Below are 23,664 nucleotides of genomic sequence, written 5' to 3'. Positions count from 1 at the left end.
TGACCCACTGAAAGTCAGGGTCAATACAGGCATTTATTAATTGTTATCAGTTTTTTTTAAATATGAAAATGTATTGCCTGTAAAGCAGATGTTTGCTTCCAGAGTGACAGTTGTAAATGTGCCCTTTCTTATATTTGCTGTTTGGAACAGCTGTCTGGAGGAAATCAGACAAATGTCTGACCATATGTGACTCAGGGACCCTGTAACTGGTTTGATAGGACATCTACTCTTATATATAAAATGCCTCTCGGCCTATAAACTAGAGATAAGGGGCGAGGATGTTACAATTTATCAAGTTGAGGGTGATCCAAAGAAAAGAAATTCTGGGTGACCTATAAAACATCAATAATACAAGTTAAAATAGAGCCCTGTATTTCCAGTCTTTCCACAGCATAGATTCATACCTGGAAGCTACCCAGTATAGCCTCAGTCCACTGAACAGTTCCACTGGAGCAGTTGAGGTTAAGGGAGCATTTGAGAACATAGAATGGACCTGTTTGAATCCTTATGTACAGAACATTGATTAGTTTTTCATCACCACATTTACTTTGTGCCATGCAGCCGAGTAGGGCCGCTCTCTTTCACATGCCATCTTCACTGTTTAGCTGGAGTGTCCATTAAAAGGGAGAACTTGCCCAGATATGGTGTAAGAATGAGAGTTGTCAGCAGCTTGCTGACATTATTTGCCATCTGCACAGTAAAAAAACATCAGTTCCTGTGGTATTGAATTGAATGCTTTCATCAAGCTTCCAGCCGTTACTGCAAACTGCATAAACAAGTGACTTTATGTCCCTCACACCAATGATACCAATGTGGTTTCCTGGAAGGAAATTATTTTATTTTTTTCAAGAGCTCATTAATACAAAACTAAAACGCAGTATAGACTGTTGGAATGTCTGCCTTTTACCCTTTATTGATTTACCCAGTTTAAATTGTGTCATTCTCAGATTTATTCACCTCTTTTATCTGCCTTTATCATTTTTATCATATAACCAGAACTTCCAAAAGTTCATAGTCTCAAAAGCGTAAGTGTAAAGGGGTCTTTGCCAGGAAATCTTGCACCTGGGGACCAGTGTTCAAGCTGATCCAGTCTCTGGAGCCCCCTACTGGTTAAAATTGAGATCTCTTTAGGCACAAAGTTGTCCTTGCATTTCTGTTTCTAAGGTGCCCTTCTTATTGTTCCTCCACTTGAATGTTAGAGCTTCCCTGTGCAGAATGATGTATGTACAGAGTTTTACTCTTCAAGGCAGATTTCACTTTCATCTGCTGAAGTAAGAATGTTTTTCTTTATTATCCCCAGTCTGAGTATAAAGCATAATTAAATGAAAGTGAATGAGAATATAGCAGGATACAGCACATACTGCAGGGGCAGCAAATCCTCCTCTTAATACCCAAAAACCACAATCTTACTTTGTTTTACTAAAATAATGAACAAACCACATTTTACAAGAGATGAAAGAATTCTCTTCATTAATTATAAAAATCAGAGTTACAAAAAGTGATTTTACCTTAATTCTTACTGATACATATCATAAAGGAACTCAAACTGTGTCTTACATTTAGATACATTTATTGAATATAATTCAAGAAAAAAAGTGCTTAAAGTGAAATTAGTAAAAAAAAAGAGATAGGTTTGATTGTAAAATTAAAACATTACAAATATAACACTTTGCAAGGACAGGTAAAGCAGGTACCCCCACTGACACCACAGCTATAGAAAACTGGCTCCAGTTTCTGAAACAAAAACATTTGGCATCTCTGTGTTCTAAGACAACAAATGTTTGTATATGGGAAAACATTTATTGAATCATTTTAAAATGCAACCCACTGCAGTTCCAAGGTAAAGTAGTTTTTCACAAACGGAATATAAATTCAATCAAACAAAAACATACAGCCCATGTGATTCAGCTCAAATGTGGACTCAATAAATCGTCTGTGTCATAACAAATAGAGCTAATATTAATCAAAGATAGACTTATGTTTGATGCTGATCAGTGCTTTACTGCTATTGGCAAGACTAAATGTTCATACCTGATTTATTTACATTAATTACAGTTACAAAAAAGTTGAGTTGCCACAGATATAGTGACCACTATCTGATATTCATCAGATAGAAATTTAATTTAGTCTCTGTGTTCCTTCATCTCCCTCTCTGGAAAAAAAATGCATCTACAGGACAGCTCGTTTTTTTTCTCTGATGTCAGCAGAGACGGTAAAGTTGGTCACCTCACCCAGGTCAGGTAAAGCAGGTATTACTAAATGATACCTATATACATTATGTTCTGCAACGGGCAAAGGGTTCTTGAATACAGTCAAGATAGAAACACACAGTCCATATATCAGGTCAATCAATATATGTCATATAAATCACAGATCATTAAGAAACCCTCAAAGATACATTGTTACATGTTTGATGCTGAACAGTGAGCTTTAAGCAGAGTTGCATTTTCACACATGGTTCGATCATATCAAATTATCTCATATCTGATCATAGTGTTAAAGTTGGCAAAAGGCACACAGTAATCTCTCCTCACAGAGTACAACTGTATTACACAATACTTTTCTTTCAGTTTCAGTTTTTCGTCCTCATCCACTTCATCAGATGGAATTTCCATTTCTGGTTCTCTTTGGTTTGGTTTGGTTCTCTGGTTCTTCTACGTCTCCATCTCAGGATAAAATGGCGTCTCCATGATAATTCGATTTTTCCCTGATCTCACCAGACCTTCGCTCAGGGAGTCATGAATCTTCTGCCATGAGTCTATCTCTGAGCTCCAGAGTGCAGCTCTGGCTCTGATGAACTGTGAGAATTTAGCCTCACTTCCTTTGGACAGACTGATGCTGTTCTTACAGATGAAGAAGATATCCATCCCAAGGAAAAGAGCATTGGCTGCGATAAAACCTACCCTGGCTGACTTGGAGAGGGCAAGAGGCCCTTTGACTGCTGCCTGACCGATATCTGGGATGTCTGAGGCCACCCTGGGAACGTTACGTAATGCTTTACCTTCCTGGACCACCACCTTGCCAGCACTTGTAAGCAGCTCCTCACTTTTCAACACTTTAACAGCAGAGCCCAAATCAACAAGTGAATCAATGCCTTTTCCAACAACACCAACTTTACAAAGCACCTTGCCGACTCCCACAGCCACATCTATCGGGTTTGTTTCCCTTTTGGTCACCTCCTCCAAAGAATCCTGGAGAGTCTGCACATCCTCCATGAAGCTCTTGAAGACTTCACTGGCTTTCTTTTGCTGTGTACGGTTTACTCCAATCTCTGTGGCAGTGGTGACAGCACTGTTGACTCCGCTGGTAATTCCCAGCCCTACCCCAGTCATCGTCAGAGCTAGAGACACTCCTGCTGTTACAGGGATTAATGCCAAACCAACAATGGAAAGCACACCTCCAACTGCCCCCACTGAGCTGCCTGCCACGCTGGAGATCTTTGCCCCCTTATTCATCCTGTCTAGCTGAACAGCACTCTCTTCCAGGTCTTTTAGAAACTCCAGCATCCTGGGCTTTCGCTCTGTGAATTCATCAATGAAGCCAGAACATGATTCCTCCTGGAACAAGAACACCATCCTGAAGTTTTGGTTCATCCTGATATGAAGAAAAGAAAAAATTAAGAAAGAATAAATAAGATTTCATGAAATAAAATAAATTAATAATTATACTGAGCTCTTAATTCCTGCTGGGAATGCCCAATGACACAAATTTAATTTAGTGTTTGTACATTTAAACAAGATTAAGAGTCGATGCAAATGGCTCTATGAGGCTATGCTGAGGAACAGTGGTGCTTTGAGCTAAATGCTAATGTCAGCATGTCAACATGCTGACAATTACAATGTTAATATATTGATGCTAGGCAGGAATGATTTTTATCATGGTCATCATCTTGGTTTAATGTACTTACCTGATATCATCAAGCTGCTTAATGTGATACAACATCCTTTGTATGTCATCTTCGGACAAATCCACATCGAGGTCTACCACAGTTTTCATAATCATCTTCAGGTCAAACTCACAGAAGGAGCTGTGGAAGACACAGTTACATTTACTTCCTAAAATAGATGTTTTTATTTTGCAAAATGTGAATATTATTTTGAAAAAGTTTACCTTTTCTCCAGCTTCTCACAGATTTTCTGGGTGGTCTGAATGTATTTGTCCAGCTGATATGCTAGCACTTCCACATTCTGAAGTCTGGGAAGGAAGAAGACACTGGCATCTCTTTTAAACTCGAGGAGGAGAGGGCAGATTAGCCGTGCAGCAATGATGACAACCAGAACATTTTCAAGGCTGATCCCTTCTGGTAGATGCAACACCTGGTTCTCTGTGAACACATGAAGGGAGGTGACCGCCAGCTTCTCCACTGAATCCAGGAAGCAGTCAAGCTTCTCCAGGCCTCCCAGAGTGTCCTTCAGCACAGCAGCCAGCTCCTTCTCCAGCTCTGCACGTCTGCTGTCTGCAGTCACCTGGGTCACCTTGCTCTTCATATATTCCAAAAGGCTTTACCTTTGGTCTCTGACTTGGTTACATGGTTAAAGTTCAGGTCAATTTTGTCAGCCCTGTCCTTGATGTCTCTCATCATGTCCAACTCTGACTCCCTCCCAATCATCCATTTGGAGATCCTCTCACAGAGTCCTCTCACAGTGTCAATGTAGATTAGAGTATCTGCGGTGTAGCGGCACAAGGCCTCCTGTAGCTCCTTTCTGCAAGACAAGACGACATCCAGTTTGTGAGATTTAAAAAAAAAAGTCAAACAATCCACTGGACTTATGTTGTGGAGTTTACAATGTAAGACCTAGGGCCCTATCTTGCCGATCTCGGGCGCTGTAGCTATTATGCCGATCAGAGCGTCATCTCACATTCCCTTTTAAAGCAGGCGCGCTTGTTCCATGGCGGATTGCTATTATAACGGCGGATTTGCCAGGCGCACGCCAGGAGCCGTTCACAACCGAGGAGACCGACATTCTCGTCAGGGCCGTAAAATACAGAGAAGTGACATTATTGACATGAAATAAATGTAACACAGACATACAATAAATCAAAACAATGTAACACAGCTTTGCAGGAAGAAGACCCTGGCCTCGGGAGCAGTGCGCAAGGGCCGAGCAGTGCGCAAGGGCCAGCTGAGGAGGGAGCAGCGCAAACACCAAGGTGCAGAGGATCCAGACCCACTACACGCCGGAGGACCACCTGTTCCTGCAGCAAACCGGGTTTGGTTTGACATGCTGGAGCGGGAGCTGTCCGGGATGCGGCAAAGTATTAATGCCCGTCTTGACCGGGTGGCGATGTTGCTGCTGCCTCTCAGGCGCATCCCCTCAAGTCTGCGGCCTTAAAATAGCATCTGAATAAGTGCCACTGACTTTAGACTAGGTTTTTCCTGGTCAGGTGGCGGAATTGTTTTCTGAAACAGCAAAATAGCGCCAGGGAACGTTTGCGCCGGAACACGCCTCCTCTTTTCGCTGAACCGCCCCCCGGAGCGCAAGTTCATTCCCTAATTTAAGGACGTGCGTCGGTGGAGGGAAAATTCCAATGTGAGTCGAGTGCAAAATAGGAATTATACAAGCGCCAGTGTACAAAGTCAATTGCGCTGAGTGCAAGATAGAGCCCCTAATGTATCTCTACCCTTGGTTTGTCGTGACAGTGCAGGAGAAAGGCACATTGAGGCTACAGTAACGGTAACACTTAAAAAATGAGGAACGAATAAGGAACTAATAGCTAGAGAACCATTAATTAATGAGGAACTCATAATCAGATTTTATTGAGTAGTTAATGATTAGTTTATTAAAAAAAGTGAGAAACAAATCAGGACGGACTTAATAATTGATCATTCGTCGATAAATACTTCCCTGATAATTATGAATGGAGGTCTATATAGTAAATAATGATCAGTTACTAGAGAACTGGGAGAGCCTATATTAATGAATTATTTGGTAATAATTAGTTCATAAATATCAAGGAATCTATCATACTACCACTTTCTTTAGGAATTGTTCCTCATTAACTCTTAACCAGCCGGTGAATGGCACAGCACGACTCATTCATTATTAATTAATTAAATATTAGTTACCGTTCATGTGCTCCTAAGTAGTGATACATAATACTGAGTAGTTACTCAGTAGTCCCTCATGACTTGATCATTACTTTATAAAATATCAGTATAATTGTGCCTTGTATAGAGCGGTTACTGAATACTGAATCATTACTTCATGAGTAGCCAACCTGCCCATTAGTTACCAGGACTACCTTCCCTCTTCCAAGTGGTGATTCACCCTTACTGACAAATAACTTTAGTTATTAGGCTACTTGAAATCCATCAATACGAATGACAAATTACTCATCCTTTCTTTAGTTACCATTTTACCCTCATGGACAACACAAAAAATATACCAAAACATGAGGCTTAATCGGTAAGGGTGAGCTATAACTGTTCTCATTGATATCGTTCATAATTTCTGAAATATTCCCCATTTTCTTCATTCATTCCTTATGGAGAATTCCCATTTTTTTCTTACGTATTCATTCATACTTTCAGAAAGAAACTCTATTTATCTCAATCAAATATTCCACACCTTTCAGGCATTGTAGCTATCATTCAACTTTCAAGTCCAATTAAAACTTTTCAAAATATTCAACTGTTTTGTTGTTGTTGTAGAAAACTTTTCAAATCCACTCATCTTCAACCTATACCCACGCATTCACATAGAAACTCAATTCAAACTTAAAAACGTTAATTTTTTTTAATTGCAGTTCAAAATTCATGAAAATTTCAGCCCTTCTGAGACTTCTCCATTAGTGTGTATTGCGCGGAATGTTCCCAGCGAAGATTTTAAATCGTCCAAAAAACACAATTTCCGCTTATTTCCACTCATCATTTGTACAACAAAACTGAAGATGTGTGCCAGTTGCAGAAATGTAACTGCAGAGTCAAACTGACTTACACTTTAGCTTCCAAGTGAAAGGAGCGCCAACCAACTGCCACTTTAACTCAGACAGACTGACAGACACACACATTTTAAAATATTCTTTAAGCTTCATCCTCAATTCAAATCTTCTAATATTTCAGCTCTTGACCACATTATAACATTTATTAAACTATTCAGTCCCATTTATAGTAATTTGAGTCTTTCTCACTTGTCTAACTAAAATACTCCTTCATGTTATACAAATTAGAAAAAAATTCTCTTCAACGTCCTCTCATTCCAAAAATTAAATGAAAATAAAAATAAAAATTTAATAAAAAATAAAATACATATGATTGATTGCTGGAAAAAATTAATATAAAATATAAATTTGAAAAGCTGAATCCTTTAGGGAATTTTGGGAGTGTTTGATTATGTGATTACATTAGAATGAAATTAAGTTTTGTCATCTAGACACAAATAACAATTCTTCAAAAATTTGAATGTACATATTTAAATTTCTGTAATAGCATATATTATTATTATTATTATTATTATTAGTAGTAGTAGTAGTAGTAATAGCAGTAGTAGTCATATTAACCAAATTAAGACCTATAAATGCCTAATTTTACACAGCACAAATCAGAAATGTTTTTTAGTTTTAATTTCAGTTTTCAAGTAGATATAAATAATACACGGAAAATCTTTACAAACTGAAAGTGTTACACCTATCACTAAACATTTCTTTATCTTATTTGTGCCTGGCAGCAGTAGCATTTATGTTATTTACCTTTTTCCCAACATCTGTTTGTCTCCTCTTGGAACACTGTCTACCACTCCTCTGTGATTTCCTTGCTATTAGTTGCACAGAAACAAAGAAAATAAGTCAAGATTTTAAAAGTCTTAGTAGATATTTGTTTGTTTGTTTATTGTATGAAACTCCGAATTACTCTTAAGATCGCTGGTTATGGAACCATGTATTGCAAAACTTCAGTATCTGCAGTCCACTCTGATTCACACATGTCATGCCTTAAGCATATGAACCACACCCATCTGGCGTGGCAGAACTTTTTTTGCTAAGATATTTAAAGCAACAGTAATCAATTATTTTAAGTTACTGTAATAATGGCTCAAATTATTGTGTAATGGGTAAGAGGAGGCTTGTAATGACAAATCCAAACAGAAACACACAACTCTGCCCGTCCCATGAACTGTATAGAGATTTTTAGCCTCTTTTAGCTAATTGCCTTTATAATTTATGTATATTGTGTTTTTTCTTAATCGCTCCAGACAATCTCAGACAATTACATGCTTAGTCCTTTTTATCTTTATTTGTTTATACAACTAGCACCTTTACTTTTTAGTTCACTCTCATTGCTCTCAGCATTGCACACAGACACAGCAGGCAGCTTTACTGATAAACCCACACAAGTCTGTTAATGCTCCTTTAATGTCACTTAAAGCAGTGAGTAGGGCAATAAATATGTAGTACAAATGTAGTAAAAACTGTTTCATTTTTATAGTACAGAGTTGCCCAATTGTGAGGTTTAGGGAGCAGAAAGCATGAGAGCTAGTTTTTGGTGAATCATAACAAGTGAGACCATTCAAGTAGAGGATTTGTGATTTTCCTCCACCAGGGGGTGGTTATGTCTTCGGTGGTGGTCTGGTTCATTCTGTCAGTAGGATTTCAGACAAACTTCTTAACTGATTTTCATGAAACATAGTGTAGCATTGGCCAAGGAAGAACTTTGGGGCAGATCCAAATCATGTGGTGGGTACACAAATTAGTTTTCTTTTTTTTTTAACCTTGGGAGATTATTTGCAGATTTGCATATCATAATAAGTGCCACTGACTTTAGACTAGGTTTTTCCTGGTCAGGTGGCGGAATTGTTTTCTGAAACAGCAAAATAGCGCCAGGGAACGTTTGCGCCAGAACACACCTCCTCTTTTCGCTGAACCGCCCCCCGGAGCGCAAGTTCATTCCCTTATTTAAGGACGTGCGTCGGTGGAGGGAAAATTCCAATTTGCGTCGAGTGCAAATAGGAATTATACAAGCGCCAGTGTACAAAGTCAATTGCACTGAGTGCAAGATAGATCATTGGTGGAGGTCTGCACTGTCCGATTGCTAGATGTTTACATTGTCAGTAAAAGTGATTCTGATTCTGATTGTGTGCATTTACTCACACGAATACTCATACAAAAATATTTGTGAATTTGATTTTTTAACAAATAAAAAAATGCTTTTGCAAGCAGCTACTTGCATTAACTCTCAAAGCTATAGTGCAATCTGTCATCCATACAACTACATAGTGATAAGTTAACACAGAATGAAAAAATATGACAGGACTGTCAACAGGTTTAACCTCATATAGTAAACACCTAAGCTGTTTCGTTCTTCTTCTTGCATTGTCTTGTATTTATCCAGCATCTCATATTTCGAGACATCCTTCTTCTTGATGTTACAATAGATTGGGGTGGCTAGATCTATCGTAACTTTAGAAGAAGAAGATATACTTTATTAATCCCAAATGTTCTGTTCATTATCCAATATCTTTTCTGACATTTGGAGGGCAGAACAAAATGTATCCTTTGCAGGCCTTTAGTATTCCACAATCCATATATAAATTTGATGTGATTAAATGCACTGAAACATGTTATTACTGTAAATCAAAGTGTAAATAAGCTAAGTTATTATACCCCATTGTTCTTGTTATTCAGTATAATATATTGTAAATCACAAGGTATTGCATAGAATTGTATATGGACATATCGAACTGTGCCATAAGGCTTACTTTACCATAGTTATCCCTGTGTCAGCCTTTTGGAAACTCTGATGGCTGTGAAATGTGTGATGGACTCCATTGAAGGCGACCCGCAGCATCTGTAGATATGAACGAATAATTCTAAGGTAACAAAAATGATTCCTATATTCAGATGATTAAACACTAATTAAAACAAACTATGAATATTATTTTCAATTTCTGCCAATAAATCCTCCTCCTTTAAGATGTTGCTTTCTCAAATGTAAATTTTTCACTTGAGAAAGCAACATACACAAAAAAAAACTTACCTTGGTGGCAGCAGTTTTGTAGGCTGATTAATCAAAATAAAAATAAAAACCAGAAATATCTGCATGGCTACATTCCTGGAGGCACATACCTTGTTAGGCATATCTTATCTGTCTTGTCCTTTCATGCACAAAGTGTTGGCAGGCACATACCTGTTATGCTAAATGTGTGCCCACGTATCCGCGCAAATACCTCTTACCCACGTTAAGAATCCAAACATGCAGTGGCATGCACAGACTTTTTGAAGGGCAGGGGCAAAAGAAAAAAAAGGGCACATATAGCGCGTCCTCACCACTGTAGAGGGCACTTTAGACACGTTTTATGTTATACAAATGGCACATTATATAGCCTTAAAACAGACTAACTAGACAGACTACTCAGGTTAGTTTGCTGTTAGGATCAGCATCCACGAGAACTGTGTGGATTTCAACGTTGGACTGTGAAGAACACACAGCGACATGGATGTATGAAGGAAATAAATCCCTAGGGGGTCTTCCCCCAGAACATTTTCAATTAAGTAGATGCCATTTCCTGTATTCTAATGCATTTTAATACCATATTAGCACCAGATGATCCAAACTGCTTCTGTGAGATATAGTTCTGGCTCAATATAGATCAACAAAGGGCCCAACATAAAAGTCATTGCAACAGTAATGTGTCATTGTATTTCTTTGTCCTAATTGTCTTCTGGAGTTTAATTATTTTCTTCACCCAAGAGGGCTCTGTGATAAAATACACAGGGAACAATATACATTTAAACTTTATTTAATTTATTTGACAACTCAAAAGAAACAAACTATGATGAAGCATGAGAATAAGTGCTGCTCCACTGCTGCAGGTGGAAGGGATGAATCAAGTGTAAGTCAAGTCTCAAGTGTTTTGAGGTATAAACCAAGTCCAGTCTCAAGTGTTTGACCTCAAGTTTTAAATCATGTCAAAAGTTTTTGACCTCAAGTTTTGAGTCAAGTCTCGGTGTGAGTGACTGAAGTGCGACGAGTCTCAAGTCTGGTATTATGTTGATATGATTATGTTGACTAATTTTGACAGTTGAACAGACTATTTTGCATGTGATGACTTGTAGAATGAAATGATGCTGACATGTTTTGGAGAGAACAACCATTAGACTGAGAATCAATCAATCAGTTTAGATCAAAAAGATCTATTCACTTGGAAATTGTTCTAAATGTAGGCTAACTGTGCTTAATCATTTGCAAATATGTACATTTGCAATGTGATGAACTCAGTGAAAAATTCAATTCTGTTGTGAACACTTGCCAAGTGGTTTGGACGTTTGTCCATGTTGTTTTGAGAATTCAATTCAATTCAATTCAATTTTATTTGTATAGCGCCAATTCATAACAGAAGTTATCTCAGGACACTTTTCAAATAGAGCAGGTCTAGACCGAACTCTTTAATGTAATTTCTGTTTCAAGAAATGAGCCAAACCAATGGAGAAAAACTGTAAGATAGGGTCCGATAGTTTCTGTGATGACAGGGTCACGGATGGAATCAAGGAACTGAAAATTAAAAAAAAAGACTACAACACAGATTCCACAGGGGGGGCCACATTAAGCCAAATTCCAAAAGCTGACTGGAGTATTTAAAATATGGTCACACAATGCATTGTTATAAATGTCATTTACTCAACACACATTTTAAAAAATCAACAATGCAAAAAGAGTCTTATAGAGAATCAGACATTCTTGAATGCTGGGTTTTCAACAGCAACAAAAGAAATTGAATTAAGATAAAACAATATCAAAGCTTAAGCCATAGCTGTTGAAAAGGTCTGAGACACATCTACATTTCCAAAATTCAGGAAATCCGCTTTGCATAGATGACTGCATTATCTATTTTTATTGCAAAGTGTATCATAATCAGTGTTGCCAGTTACTTTGAAAAAGTAATCTAATTACTGATTGATGCTTTAAAAAGTAACTTAGTTACTTTACAGATTTCTTGATTTTAAAAGTAACTAAGTAAGATTACAAGTTACTTTATTAGTTACATTCAGCAGCTGCCAACAACACCACCGCCGCGTTTAAGGGCAGCATTTCCTCTACAACCTACTGCCCGACCAACTTCTTCAACTCTCCCCAACTTACTGGTTTTGCACCAGTAGTCCAGCTTTTGTTGTTCGGGTGGTGGGGGACCTCCTGCTCTCTGCTTCGTACCACCTGGTGGGACTTGCTCGGTAGGTTTGACTGTGCAGTGCTGCGACTCCAAATGTTTCCTCAAATTTGACGTAGGGTTTTTGTAGCTAGATAGCACTTTGCCGCCACCAGCACAGAGTGTACAACGAACCTTAATAGTGCCATCTTTAGCTGACACAAACTCAAAATAGTGACTGTATTTCCAGCTAGCAAACGCATCTCTCTCCTCCCTCCATTGTTGTTTATGTTTGTGTCTGCGTTGCCTACACGTGAACTGTCCTCAAGCTGAAAACGTGACTTGTCGCATAGGCTACGTGACTCCACTCCCAGAGACGCAAGAAGAAAGCAAATATATTTTTATTAAGGAAAATGACAAACATAGTAACGCACAGTGACTTGGATAAGTAACTTTAATCTGATCACCAGTTTGGAAATAGTAATGCGTTAGATCACTCGTTACTGAAAACAGTGGTCAGATTGGTCCTAATATACACTAAAGCTACATTCACAGTTTATAATGCTCGCCCAGCTCTGTTCTACTTAGCTGATCATCACACTGGTCTCTTTCCCTCTCAACTAGCTGCTAGCATTAGCCACTAGCCTACTCAATAGCATTAGCCTACGAACAAGACTTTCTGTCCCTAACTTGCAAGCTGAAGTTTAAAAGGCATTTTCAAGAAAGCATTTTTAAAAATGATCCCAGATGCTTAGCCCGGCGGCGAGTCAACTTAAACCTGGCGGAAACCCTGATATGCAATGCTAACCCAACTTTTAACTTTACTGGCTAGCTTTGAAAAGCTATTTCCACAAGACGTAGTGAGGTAGCTGCTCCTTAAACATGCAATATGCATCTACCTAATAATAGGTAGAATAGAATAGAAATGCCCCAAGAGGGCAGTTAAGTGTTTTTTCCACCCAAGAGGGCAATTTAGTGTATTTTGCCAACCAGGAGAGCACTTTAGCGAGTTTTGGCTCCCAAGAGGCCACTTTAGCACGCGTTTTTCAACAATTGGGCCCCTGTGCACGCTACTGCAAACGTGTACTTGATGAAGTAAAACTGAAAGAAGAAGATATACTTTATTAATCCCCAATGTTATGTTCATTATCCAATATGTTTTTGGTTTGCCAGTATTTCTTTATTTTTCTGCATGTGAAACTCCCACAGGTACTGAATTATCAGTAATTTGATCCATCCTTAATTTTATTTCATAAAGTTAAATTGAGGTTGTCCAATTTGAAAAGTTCTTAAAAGCAGCAGGGAAATGCTGGCTTCTTTTCTGGCATTTGGAGGACAGAACAAAATGTATCCTTTGCAGACCTTTAGTATCCCACAATCCATATATAGATTTGATGTGATTAACTGCACTGAAACATGTTATTACTGTAAATTAATCTGAAGATTCACCTGTCTATTCTTGTGGCATTATGACAATACTTGATTAGATAAAATGTTTAAGGTTATGATGGCTAGTTGGGAGCTTTGCAAGGGAGGATTCACACAGTGAGTATATTGATAAAGGCATTTAAGAGTGATCTACAAACCATTAGTGCAAACCCTTTTGGTTGATAAGGAAAATTCAATGCATCACTGGGTCACTGAAGATAATTGTAGGCTACATACATTTAGATTCGATGTGAGAGCAATTGAAACTTTTACTGTTTTAGATAAAGAGCTATGGATTTGAAATGTTTTGAGAATAATAATTTTCATTTGACGTATAAAAAAAAATTGTGTCAAAGCAGCAGACAAACACTAGTCACTGGATCACTAAATAAGTCAATCTGAAGTGTAAATAAGCTAGGTCATTATACCCCATTATTTGTTCTTGTTATTCAGTATGATATATTGTAAATCACAAGGTATGGCATATAATTGTTACTTATATGGACATATCGAACTGTGCCATAAGGCTTACTTTACCATAGTTATCCCTGTGTCAGCCTTTTGGAAACTCTGGTGGCTGCGAAATGTGTGATGGACTCCATTGAAGGCGACCCGCAGCATCTGTAGATATGAACAGCTAATTCTAAGGTAACAAAAATGATTCCTATATTCAGATGATTAAACACTAATTAAAACAAACTATGAATATTATTTTCAATTTCTGCCAATAAATGCTCCTCTTTTAAGATGTTGCTTTCTCAAATGTAAATTTTTCAACATACACAAAAAAAACTTACCGTGGTGGCAGCAGTTTTATAAGCTGATTAATCAAAACCTAAATAAAAACCAGAAATATCTGCATGGCTACATTCCTGGAGGCACATACCTTGTTAGGCATATCTTATCTGTCTTGTCCATTTCGTGCATAAAGTGTTGGCAGGCACATACCTGTTATGCTAAAGGTGTGCCGACTTATCTGTGCAAATACCTCCTAGCCACATGCAGTATCCAAACATGTCTTTGTTCAGGCAACATCACATATTATTCATTTTGGTCTTTTATAAATACTGGGAATCTTTTACGTGTGTCACCACTCACCTACATGTTTTATAGAGTAAGACAAAAATAACCAACAATCCATCTCAGGTCCATCAAGAATCAGTGTGTACAAGAATGTTTTTTGGCATCCTTTATCCTGCAAGTAGACAAAAAACATTCATAAGTCAAATAAACTATAGACTTTGAATCTGTTTTTAAACAGTATCTCATCTGACATATCATTGGCCTCATTCACATACAGTGCGTATACACACTTAAACAGTGTGTTGGGCCTTGCTTAAGCGTAGTAATGACAAACACTGCCTTTCACTTTCCCTAGCCAGTTAATGCCTGTGATCACCTTGTTTCTCTATTAAATATAAATAAAATGGGCTAAAAGAGGACCAAGTGCTGGATCTGAGATTGGATAGGACTGGTTTTGTCATGGCCATGGCTGTATCCTTGCCTATTCCTTTTGTTTCTCCCTTCCCTCTGTCTCCTGTGTGTTGTGGATGTGGTTTTCCCTACTACCTTCCAGCTCTGCTCCACATCTATCTGCAATCAACTCAGCAACTCTCCCAGTCTGCTCACTTGCCTCCAATCAAACAGTATGTTTACTCTGGTTCTCCAGCTACTCAGTGCCTGATCGTCAGTCTACAACAGTGGAGTATACTCGTCTAGTACCATTGTCGCAGATTGCGATTTTTTTTGTAGTTTTACAAATAGTTTCTTGCATGCAGGTTGGTTCTTCTTTAATGTTGCCCAGATATGGTGTAAGAATCACAATTGTCAGAGCTTGATGATTGATTATTTGCCATACTGCACAGTTAAAAAAAAGAAATCAGTTTCTGTGGTATTGAAATGAATGCTTTCATCAAGCTTCCAGCCTTACTGCTAACTGCATAAACAAGTGACTTTATGTCGCTCACACCAACGATACCAATGTGGTTTCCTGGGAGGAAATTATTTTATTTTTTTCAAGAGCTCATTAATACAAAACTAAAACGCAGTATAGACTGTTGGAATGTCTGCCTTTTACCCTTTATTGATTTACCCAGTTTAAATTGTGTCATTCTCAGATTTATTTACCTCTTTTATCTGCCTTTATCATTTCTATCATATAACCAGAACTTCCAAAAGTTCATAGTCTCAAAAGCGTAAGTGTAAACGGGTCTTTGCCAGGAAATCTTGCAACTGGGGACCAGTTTTCAAGCTGATCCAGTCTCTGGAGCCCCCTACTGGTTAAAATTGAGATCTCTTTAGGCACAAAGTTGTCTTTGCATTTCTGTTTCTAAGGTGCCCTTCTTATTGTTCCTCCACTTGAATGTTAGAGCTTCCCTGTGCAGAATGATGTATGTACAGAGTTTAACTCTTCAAGGCAGATTTCACTTTCATCTGCTGAAGTAAGAATGTTTTTCTTTATTATCCCTAGTCTGAGTTTAAAGCGTAATTAAATGAAAGTGAATGAGAATATAGCAGGATACAGCACATGCTGCAGGGGCAGCAAATCCTCCTGTTAATACCCAAAAACAATCTTATTTTGTTTTCTTAAAATAATGAACAAACCACATTTTACAAGAGATGGAAGAATTGTCTTCATTAATTATAAAAATCAGAGTTACAAAAATGATTTTACCTTAATTCTTACTGATACATATCATAAAGGAACTCAAACTGTGTCTTATATTTAGATACATTTATTGATTATAATTCAAGAAAAAAAAGTGCTTAAAGTGAAATTAGTAAAAAAAAAAGAGATAGGTTTGATTGTAAAATTAAAACATTACAAATATAACACTTTGCAAGGACAGGTAAAGCAGGTACCCCCACTGACACCACAGCTATAGAAAACTGGCTCCAGTTTCTGAAACAAAAACATTTGGCATCTCTGTGTTCTAAGACAACAAATGTTTGTATATGGGAAAACATTTATTGAATCATTTTAAAATGCAACCCACTGCAGTTCCAAGGTAAAGTAGTTTTTCACATACAGAATATAAATTAAATCAAACAAAAACATACAGCCCATGTGATTCAGCTCAAATGTGGACTCAATAAATCGTCTGTCATAACAAATAGAGCTAATATTAATCAAAGATAGACTTATGTTTGATGCTGATCAGTGCTTTACTGCTATTGGCAAGACTAAATGTTCATACCTGGTTTATTTACATTAATTACAGTTACAAAAAAGTTGAGTTGCCACAGATATAGTGACCACTATCTGATATTCCTCAGATAGAAATCTAATTTAGTCTCTGTGTTCCTTCATCTCCCTCTCTGGAAAAAAAATGCATCTACAGGACAGCTCGTTTTTTTTCTCTGATGTCAGCAGAGACGGTAAAGTTGGTCACCTTACCCAGGTCAGGTAAAGCAGGGATTACTAAATGATACCTATATACATTATGTTCTGCAACGGGCAAAGGGTTCTTGAATACAGTCAAGATAGAAACACACAGTCCATATATCAGGTCAATCAATATATGTCATATAAATCACAGATCATTAAGAAACCCTCAAAGATACATTGTTACATGTTTGATGCTCAACAGTGAGCTATAAGCAGAGTTGCATTTTCACACATGGTTCAATCATATCAAATTATCTCATATCTGATCATAGTGTTAAAGTTGGCAAAAAGGCACACAGTAATCTCTCCTCACAGAGTACTACTGTATTACACAATACTTTTCTTTCAGTTTCAGTTTTTCGTCCTCATCCACTTCATCAGATGGAATTTCCATTTCTGGTTCTCTTTGGTTTGGTTTGGTTCTCTGGTTCTTCTTTGTCTCCATCTCCGGATAAAATGGCGTCTCCATGATGATTTGGTTTTTCCCTGATCTCACCAGACCTTCGCTCAGGGAGTCATGAATCTTCTGCCATGAGTCTATCTCTGAGCTCCAGAGTGCAGCTCTGGCTCTGATGAACTGTGAGAATTCAGTCTCACTGCCTTTGGACAGACTGATGCTGTCCTTACAGATGAAGAAGATATCCATCCCAAGGAAAAGAGCATTGGCTGCGATGAGGCCTACCCTGGCTGACTTGGAGAGGGCAAGAGGCCCTTTGAGTGCTGCCTGACCGATATCTGGGATGTCTGAGGCCACCCTCGGAACGTTACGTAATGCTTTACCTTCCTGGACCACCACCTTGCCAGCACTTGTAAGCAGCTCCTCACTTTTCAACATCTTAACAGCAGAGCCCAAATCAACAAGTGAATCAATGCCTTTTCCAACAACACCAGCTTTACAAAGCACCTTGCCAACTCCCACAGCCACATCTATCGGGTTTGTTTCCCTTTTGGTCACCTCCTCCAGACAATCCTGGAGAATCTGCACATCCTCCATGAAGCTCTTGAAGACTTCACTGGCTTTCTTTTGCTGTGTACGGTTTACTCCAATCTCTGTGGCAGTGGTAACAAGACTGTTGACTCCGCTGGTAACTCCCAGCCCTACCCCAGTCATCGTCAGAGCTAGAGACAATCCTGCTGTTACAGGGATTAATGCCAAACCAACAATGGAAAGCACACCTCCAACTGCCCCCACTGAGCTGCCTGCCACGCTGGAGATCTTTGCCCCCTTATTCATTCTGTCTAGCTGAACAGCACTCTCTTCCAGGTCTTTTAGAAACTCCAGCATCCTGGGCTTTCGCTCTGTGAACTCATCGATGAAGCCAGAACATGATTCCTCCTGGAACAAGAACACCATCCTGAAGTTTTGGTTCATCCTGATATGGAGAAAAGAAAATTAAGAAAGAATGAATAAGATGAGATATCCAAAAGATGAGCAGGTTACTTAAAAAATCCGTTTTGGAACAAACACTAGGATGCTATAAGGAGCAATAACATACACATAAAACAGAGATAAGCCAATGTGGCAACAATATTTCATGAAATAAAATAGATTACTAATTATACTGAGGTCTTAATTCCTGCTGGGAAAGCCCAATGCCACAAATTTAATTTAGTTTCAGTACATTTAAACAAGACTAAGAGTCTATGCTTTGAGTTAAATGCTAACATCAGCATGCCAACATGTTAACAATAACAATGTTAACATACTGATTCTAGGCAGGAATGATTTTTACCATGGTCATCATCTTGGCTTAATGTCAGAATGAGAATGAGAATGAGAATTATGTTTATTGCCAAGTAGGTTTTTACACCTACGAGGAATGTGTCCTGGTGCATTGGTGCATAAAATATACAAATCACACAAAAATCACACAGAAAAATAAAGAGATTTCAAAATATAAATAAACAAAGATAAGAAAGATGTGCTTACCTGATATCATCAAGCTGATTAATGTGATACAACATCCTTTGTATGTCATCTTCGGACAAATCCACATCGAGGTCTACCACAGTTTTCATAATCATCTTCAGGTCAAACTCACAGAAGGAGCTGTGGAAGACACAGTTACATTTACTTCCTAAAATAGATGTTTTTATTTTGCAAAATGTGAATATTATTTTGAAAAAGTTTCAGTTTACCTTTTCTCCAGCTTCTCACAGATTTTCTGGGTGGTCTGAATGTATTTGTCCAGCTGATATGCTAGCACTTCCACATTCTGAAGTCTGGGAAGGAAGAAGACATTTGCATCTCTTTTAAACTCGAGGAGGAGAGGGCAGATTAGCCGTGCAGCAGTGATGACAACCTGAACATTTTCAAGGCTGATCCCTTCTGGTAGATGCAACACCTGGTTCTCTGTGAACACATGAAGTGAGGTGACTGCCAGCTTCTCCACTGAATCCAGGAAGCAGTCAAGCTTCTCCAGGCCTCCCAGAGTGTCCTTCAGCACAGCAGCCAACTCCTTCTCCAGCTCTGCGTGCCTGCTGTCTGCAGTCACCTGGGTCACCTTGCTCTTTATATATTCCCAAAAGGCTTTTCCTTTGGTCTCTGACTTGGTTACATGGTCAATGTTCAGGTCAATTTCGTCAGCCCTGTCCTTGATGTCTCTCATCATGTCCAACTCTGACTCCCTCCCAATCATCCATTTAGAGATCCTCTCACAGAATCCTCTCACAGAGTCAATGTAGATTAGAGTATCTGCAGTGTAGCGGCACAAGGCCTCCTGTAGCTCCTTTCTGCAAGACAAGACGACATCCAGTTTGTGAGATTTGAAAACATATTCTGGACGATATTATGTCTCACAGTTAGTCTCACATTGCAAGACTGAAAAACTGAAACTGAACTGAACTGACTACAAAAAGACATAAATCAACTATGAAGAGACACAAAATGACTACAGAGAAATTCATGAACATCAAAAGAAGAAACAAAATGATTGTGGAGGTACAAAGAGACAAAAAATTAGCACAAAGAGAAACAAAACCCACAAAAAGTAATTGTCCCAGTGTTTGCCCATACCTTTTATGCATCTGGTACACATTTTGTGTTCACTTTTGGCTCATTCCAGACCAAAAAGGTTGCACAAAAACGACATAAATACTGTATATAAGATTAACTAATTGTCACCCATGGTCGACTGTATTTATAAACAAATGATACATTAAGGATTCAAACCACAAAGCCCACCCACATATGTAGGCCTATTACATACATCAGTAGTTCCCAACCTGGGGGTCAGAATCCCTCCAAGACGTCACAAGAGAGAGGAGTTGTGAGATGATTGACAGGATGGAAGAGCAGTAAAAATACTTTAAATACTGAATTTCTTTTTTTTTTTAATCATCTAATCTTTGCTGTTTGACTTGTAGAATAATGATACAAATGGTATGAAATTATTCAGATTACTTTATTGTCTTTTCTATTTACATAAAATAGAATATGGAACATAAAATGGAATAAATTCTGATCTATCTATCTTCTAGTAATTTCCAACTAGTCACATTGCTTTGTATAAGGATCCACAGGCCACAAAGGTTTGGAACAATGGTTCAATTCATGGTCATATGAGTTTTAGTAATCGTTGCGTTTACAAGATCTGACCAGCAGATGTCACCAGAGCACACATGGTGTCTCAAACTGAGTAGATCAACAGGTTTAATGTGTCCAATGCTCAATAAATACTGTTCCACATATTATTTGGGCCCAATAGTTTGTAATATAATAGAGTTTAAACTGAAATTTTATTTTTTACAAATATGATTCACGATGAATCATTCTATTTACTGACATAACCAAAGCTAAGAGCTGCTTATATCTCTTTTTGTTGCCATTGTTTTTAAGATACATTAATTTATTAAGTGTGCACCGAGGGTTACAAAACACATTAAAAGGTCGGATTCATTGAATATCATATTATTAAGTTATTGTGTTCTTTATTGGAGTTTCTGACATCCCAATATCTGTCCACTACCTTATTTAACACTTTACAGTTACTATTAGCTTTTCTCTCATTTTCTGTGCAGCCCAAAGGTTCAAACTCCTTACCTGGCTGTAGACATGTTTCCTCCTCTCGGTATGTTGTCTTCAGATCCTTATTTGGGCTTCATCGTTCACCTGCGTGGTTAGAATAGAAATAAATCCAATCACGATTGGAAATCTGTTTTTTTTTATTGTGGCAAAGATCATCAAAACATGTTTTTGCCTGAATCTGCTGATATACCTCAATCAACAACTGTGGACAAAACCTCGGTAGGTAAGTTTGCACAAGTGTGTTTGCTTTCGTTTCCCTTTCTCCACGTCACCGAACACACCCATTCCTGTGCTCAACTCTGTGAGTTTTATCAACGGAGTTTTATAACAGCACAGTATCGACCGCGCCTTTGCTCGTTTCCTGGTGCTCCCTTCAACGACTGTCGGAAATATAGGTGTTGATGGTGACTGATGGGGTCATTTCTGTGTGTGTGTGTGTGTGTGTGTGTGTGTGTGTGTGTGTGTGTGTGTGTTTTTGTTTTTTTCTCCCCTTCTTTTTGGGACATTCAAACTCAAACTGCATCTGTCAGCTGAGGCTGCCCTCTATGTTTGTTTTGGTACAAGAACACGTGTTTGGCGTTCTCGCGTGATTTGCGCCAGAGCTCGCAGTGGTCAGCAGTTCAGCAGTGTATTCAGTCTAAGGTTTATGCTCCTAAAGAGTAAAAAATATGTTGGCCTACAAGTTGGTGGAAACAATCTTATTAACGTAAACTCATTGTATAATGATTCTTTTTTAAGTTATTTACTTTTTTATTAATTTCTCAAGTGTGCTGTGACACTGGCAGAAAACATATAAGTGATTGTGGGAAAGCTGTACTGCTACTCCTTTTACCTAAAGAGTTAAGACCTTAAGACCATTGTGAATGCAATGTACAACTTATTTCACGTCCATCTCTTATTTTTTTATCCATTTGATTTGTGTAACTGGGGCATCTCTGGCTAGAAAAGACACTTTAATGTTAATGTTTAATAAAGAATTTCACTTATCAATCAGGACAGCTAAAAACAAACAAACATAGACTTTGGTCAACTGGTCACCAACACAGAATCAATTAGATCCTAACCACTTCTGATGAAAAACACAGACATACAACCTAAATTGTCTGGTTTGGTCAACCTCGGTTCAATAATAAATACATAAAACATACAAACTTGCTCACATTGCTCATTAAAATCAGTAAACAGAAATAATTACCATCATCATTGTATATCAGTGTCCGTATGCTTGACATGCCTGAGACAGACAGGGGTTGTCTTTCTTTGACGCTGGATGAGAGCAACTGTTGCACCAAGCCACTCTGTCTCTGATAACAAAGCACAGAAAGGCATGCTGCTGGTGGAGATGGTCAGTTAGAGTTCTGGTAAAGCATGAGCTTTTCCTCAGTTGCAGAGTCTTCATAGGGCATCAATCGCTCGCCTAGTCAGACCACTCAAAACTTTATTTTCTTCAATCTGGAAGAAGACAAAATAAAAACAGAGTGCTATGTCATGTTACCAGGTAGTTTATAAAATGATTGGCAGCTAATTACTACATAGTTAATAGAGTGATAACAGCTGGATAATGATGTTACAAAAAGTAAAGCACAAGCTACTGTGGTACACCTGACCAAACATCGCAGAAGTTATAAGGAAAGCCTTGTCATTGATTAACTGAATATGTATGTATGTATTGTTTTCTACAATAGTATGTTATTGTCTAGGCCACAGCTGTGTAATCACACATAGGCTTCCATGTTGAAGCACATCAGTAGTGCACTTAAAGAGGGCTGTAATTACCACATTCTTACATAAACATGCTGAACTCTTACCTGAGTTTATAGAACAAAATTAGCTTGATGATGTAGCTCCTGTGACATTATTACAATATTCAGGACATGTAAGCATTCACTTTAGTTGCTGATTGAATGGTTTTGGTTTCCCTTTAGATTTAGGTAACCTTAGCTGACCTTTACTCTGGCACCACCTGCAGGACAAACCTGACAAAACAAACATTTCTTGCCCACAAAATGTAAAACACAAAGACAAGAAAAATGTTTTGTTTGCCTGATACTTGGTGTGCGTCCCGTTACTAATATTACCACTACTAATTACTAGATGGTTTATATTGTCTTCAGAAAATGCATTTCATGCCTATGTACCAATGCTGAGTCCTCGCTGCAGCAGCCATGGGTTCGAGTCCTACCTGTGGCCCTTTGCTGCTTGTCATTCCCTCTCTCTGATGACAGAGAGAGAGAAGCACAGGAAGTAATGCCAGGTCATCCCCTCTGTCCTCCCTTTCCTCTCAATCTTCAGCTGTCCAATCCAATAAAGGCAACCCCTCCCCCAATATATATATATAATAATAATTTAAAAAAAGAATACGAATGTCAGAGCTGGAAGCTGTTAACTGCTACTTCTGGAGTTATTGAGAATGATGAAAGCTGAAATACATTGATGAAAGAAATTGCTGAAGCAATACTGACCATAGCTTAATAATAACAGATATCAACGGAAATGCATTGAGATTTTATAAGAAATAGGGGACCCAGTTGAGTGTATGTGGGAAATTTGTGTGTACAAGAGCAGCAACATTGAACATTTGGTAGGAAAAATATGAAAAATCTTTCTAAAGTAAAAAAAAAATTCTATGTTGAAAAATGTGGAAGGAGTTGAGTACCAAAGAAATACAGCACAAGTGTAATAGTAATTTTGTGCGTAAAAGAATATAGGTTGGTTGTGAATTCCTCCAGCATTCACACCCAAAG

The 23,664-nt window shown here is 38.2% G+C and overlaps 2 protein-coding genes across 4 annotated transcripts in view; both read right to left on the bottom strand.

The window, feature by feature from the left end:
• The window catches only part of LOC127356217 (uncharacterized), a 59,416-nt gene extending 49,635 nt beyond the window's left edge, over positions 1-9,781 (bottom strand). Inside the window, exons 1-2 of the mRNA XM_051387790.1 lie at positions 9,698-9,781; positions 7,690-7,754 (exon numbers count right to left, since the gene is read on the bottom strand). Coding sequence (XP_051243750.1) covers positions 7,690-7,754; positions 9,698-9,781 — 149 coding nt within the window. The remainder of the gene's footprint in view (positions 1-7,689; positions 7,755-9,697) is intronic.
• LOC127356218 (uncharacterized) lies at positions 1,554-21,245 on the bottom strand. 3 transcript variants are annotated; one of them, XR_007881951.1, is made up of 5 exons: positions 20,936-21,244; positions 19,033-19,626; positions 18,824-18,943; positions 16,703-18,266; positions 1,554-2,031 (listed from the first exon to the last, which is right to left on the bottom strand). XR_007881951.1 is itself a non-coding variant. In XM_051387795.1 (5 exons), exons 1-4 carry the CDS (start codon positions 20,947-20,949, stop codon positions 17,213-17,215), a joined length of 1,782 nt encoding a protein of 593 aa, XP_051243755.1. In that variant the 5' UTR covers positions 20,950-21,245; the 3' UTR covers positions 2,256-2,512; positions 17,185-17,212. The 3 variants fall into 3 exon arrangements, 2 of the variants coding, with proteins under 2 accessions (XP_051243755.1, XP_051243754.1); XM_051387795.1 differs by lacking the exon at positions 1,554-2,031 and adding an exon at positions 2,256-2,512 and having other exon boundaries at positions 17,185-18,266; positions 20,936-21,245; XM_051387794.1 differs by lacking the exon at positions 1,554-2,031 and having other exon boundaries at positions 16,225-18,266.
• Between the last annotated feature and the right edge of the window lie 2,419 nt (positions 21,246-23,664).

Source organism: Dicentrarchus labrax, unplaced genomic scaffold, assembly GCF_905237075.1.
Source record: "Dicentrarchus labrax unplaced genomic scaffold, dlabrax2021, whole genome shotgun sequence".
In the NCBI taxonomy this organism is placed as follows: Eukaryota; Metazoa; Chordata; class Actinopteri; family Moronidae; genus Dicentrarchus; species Dicentrarchus labrax.
This window is presented reverse-complemented; position numbering and strand designations above follow the sequence as displayed.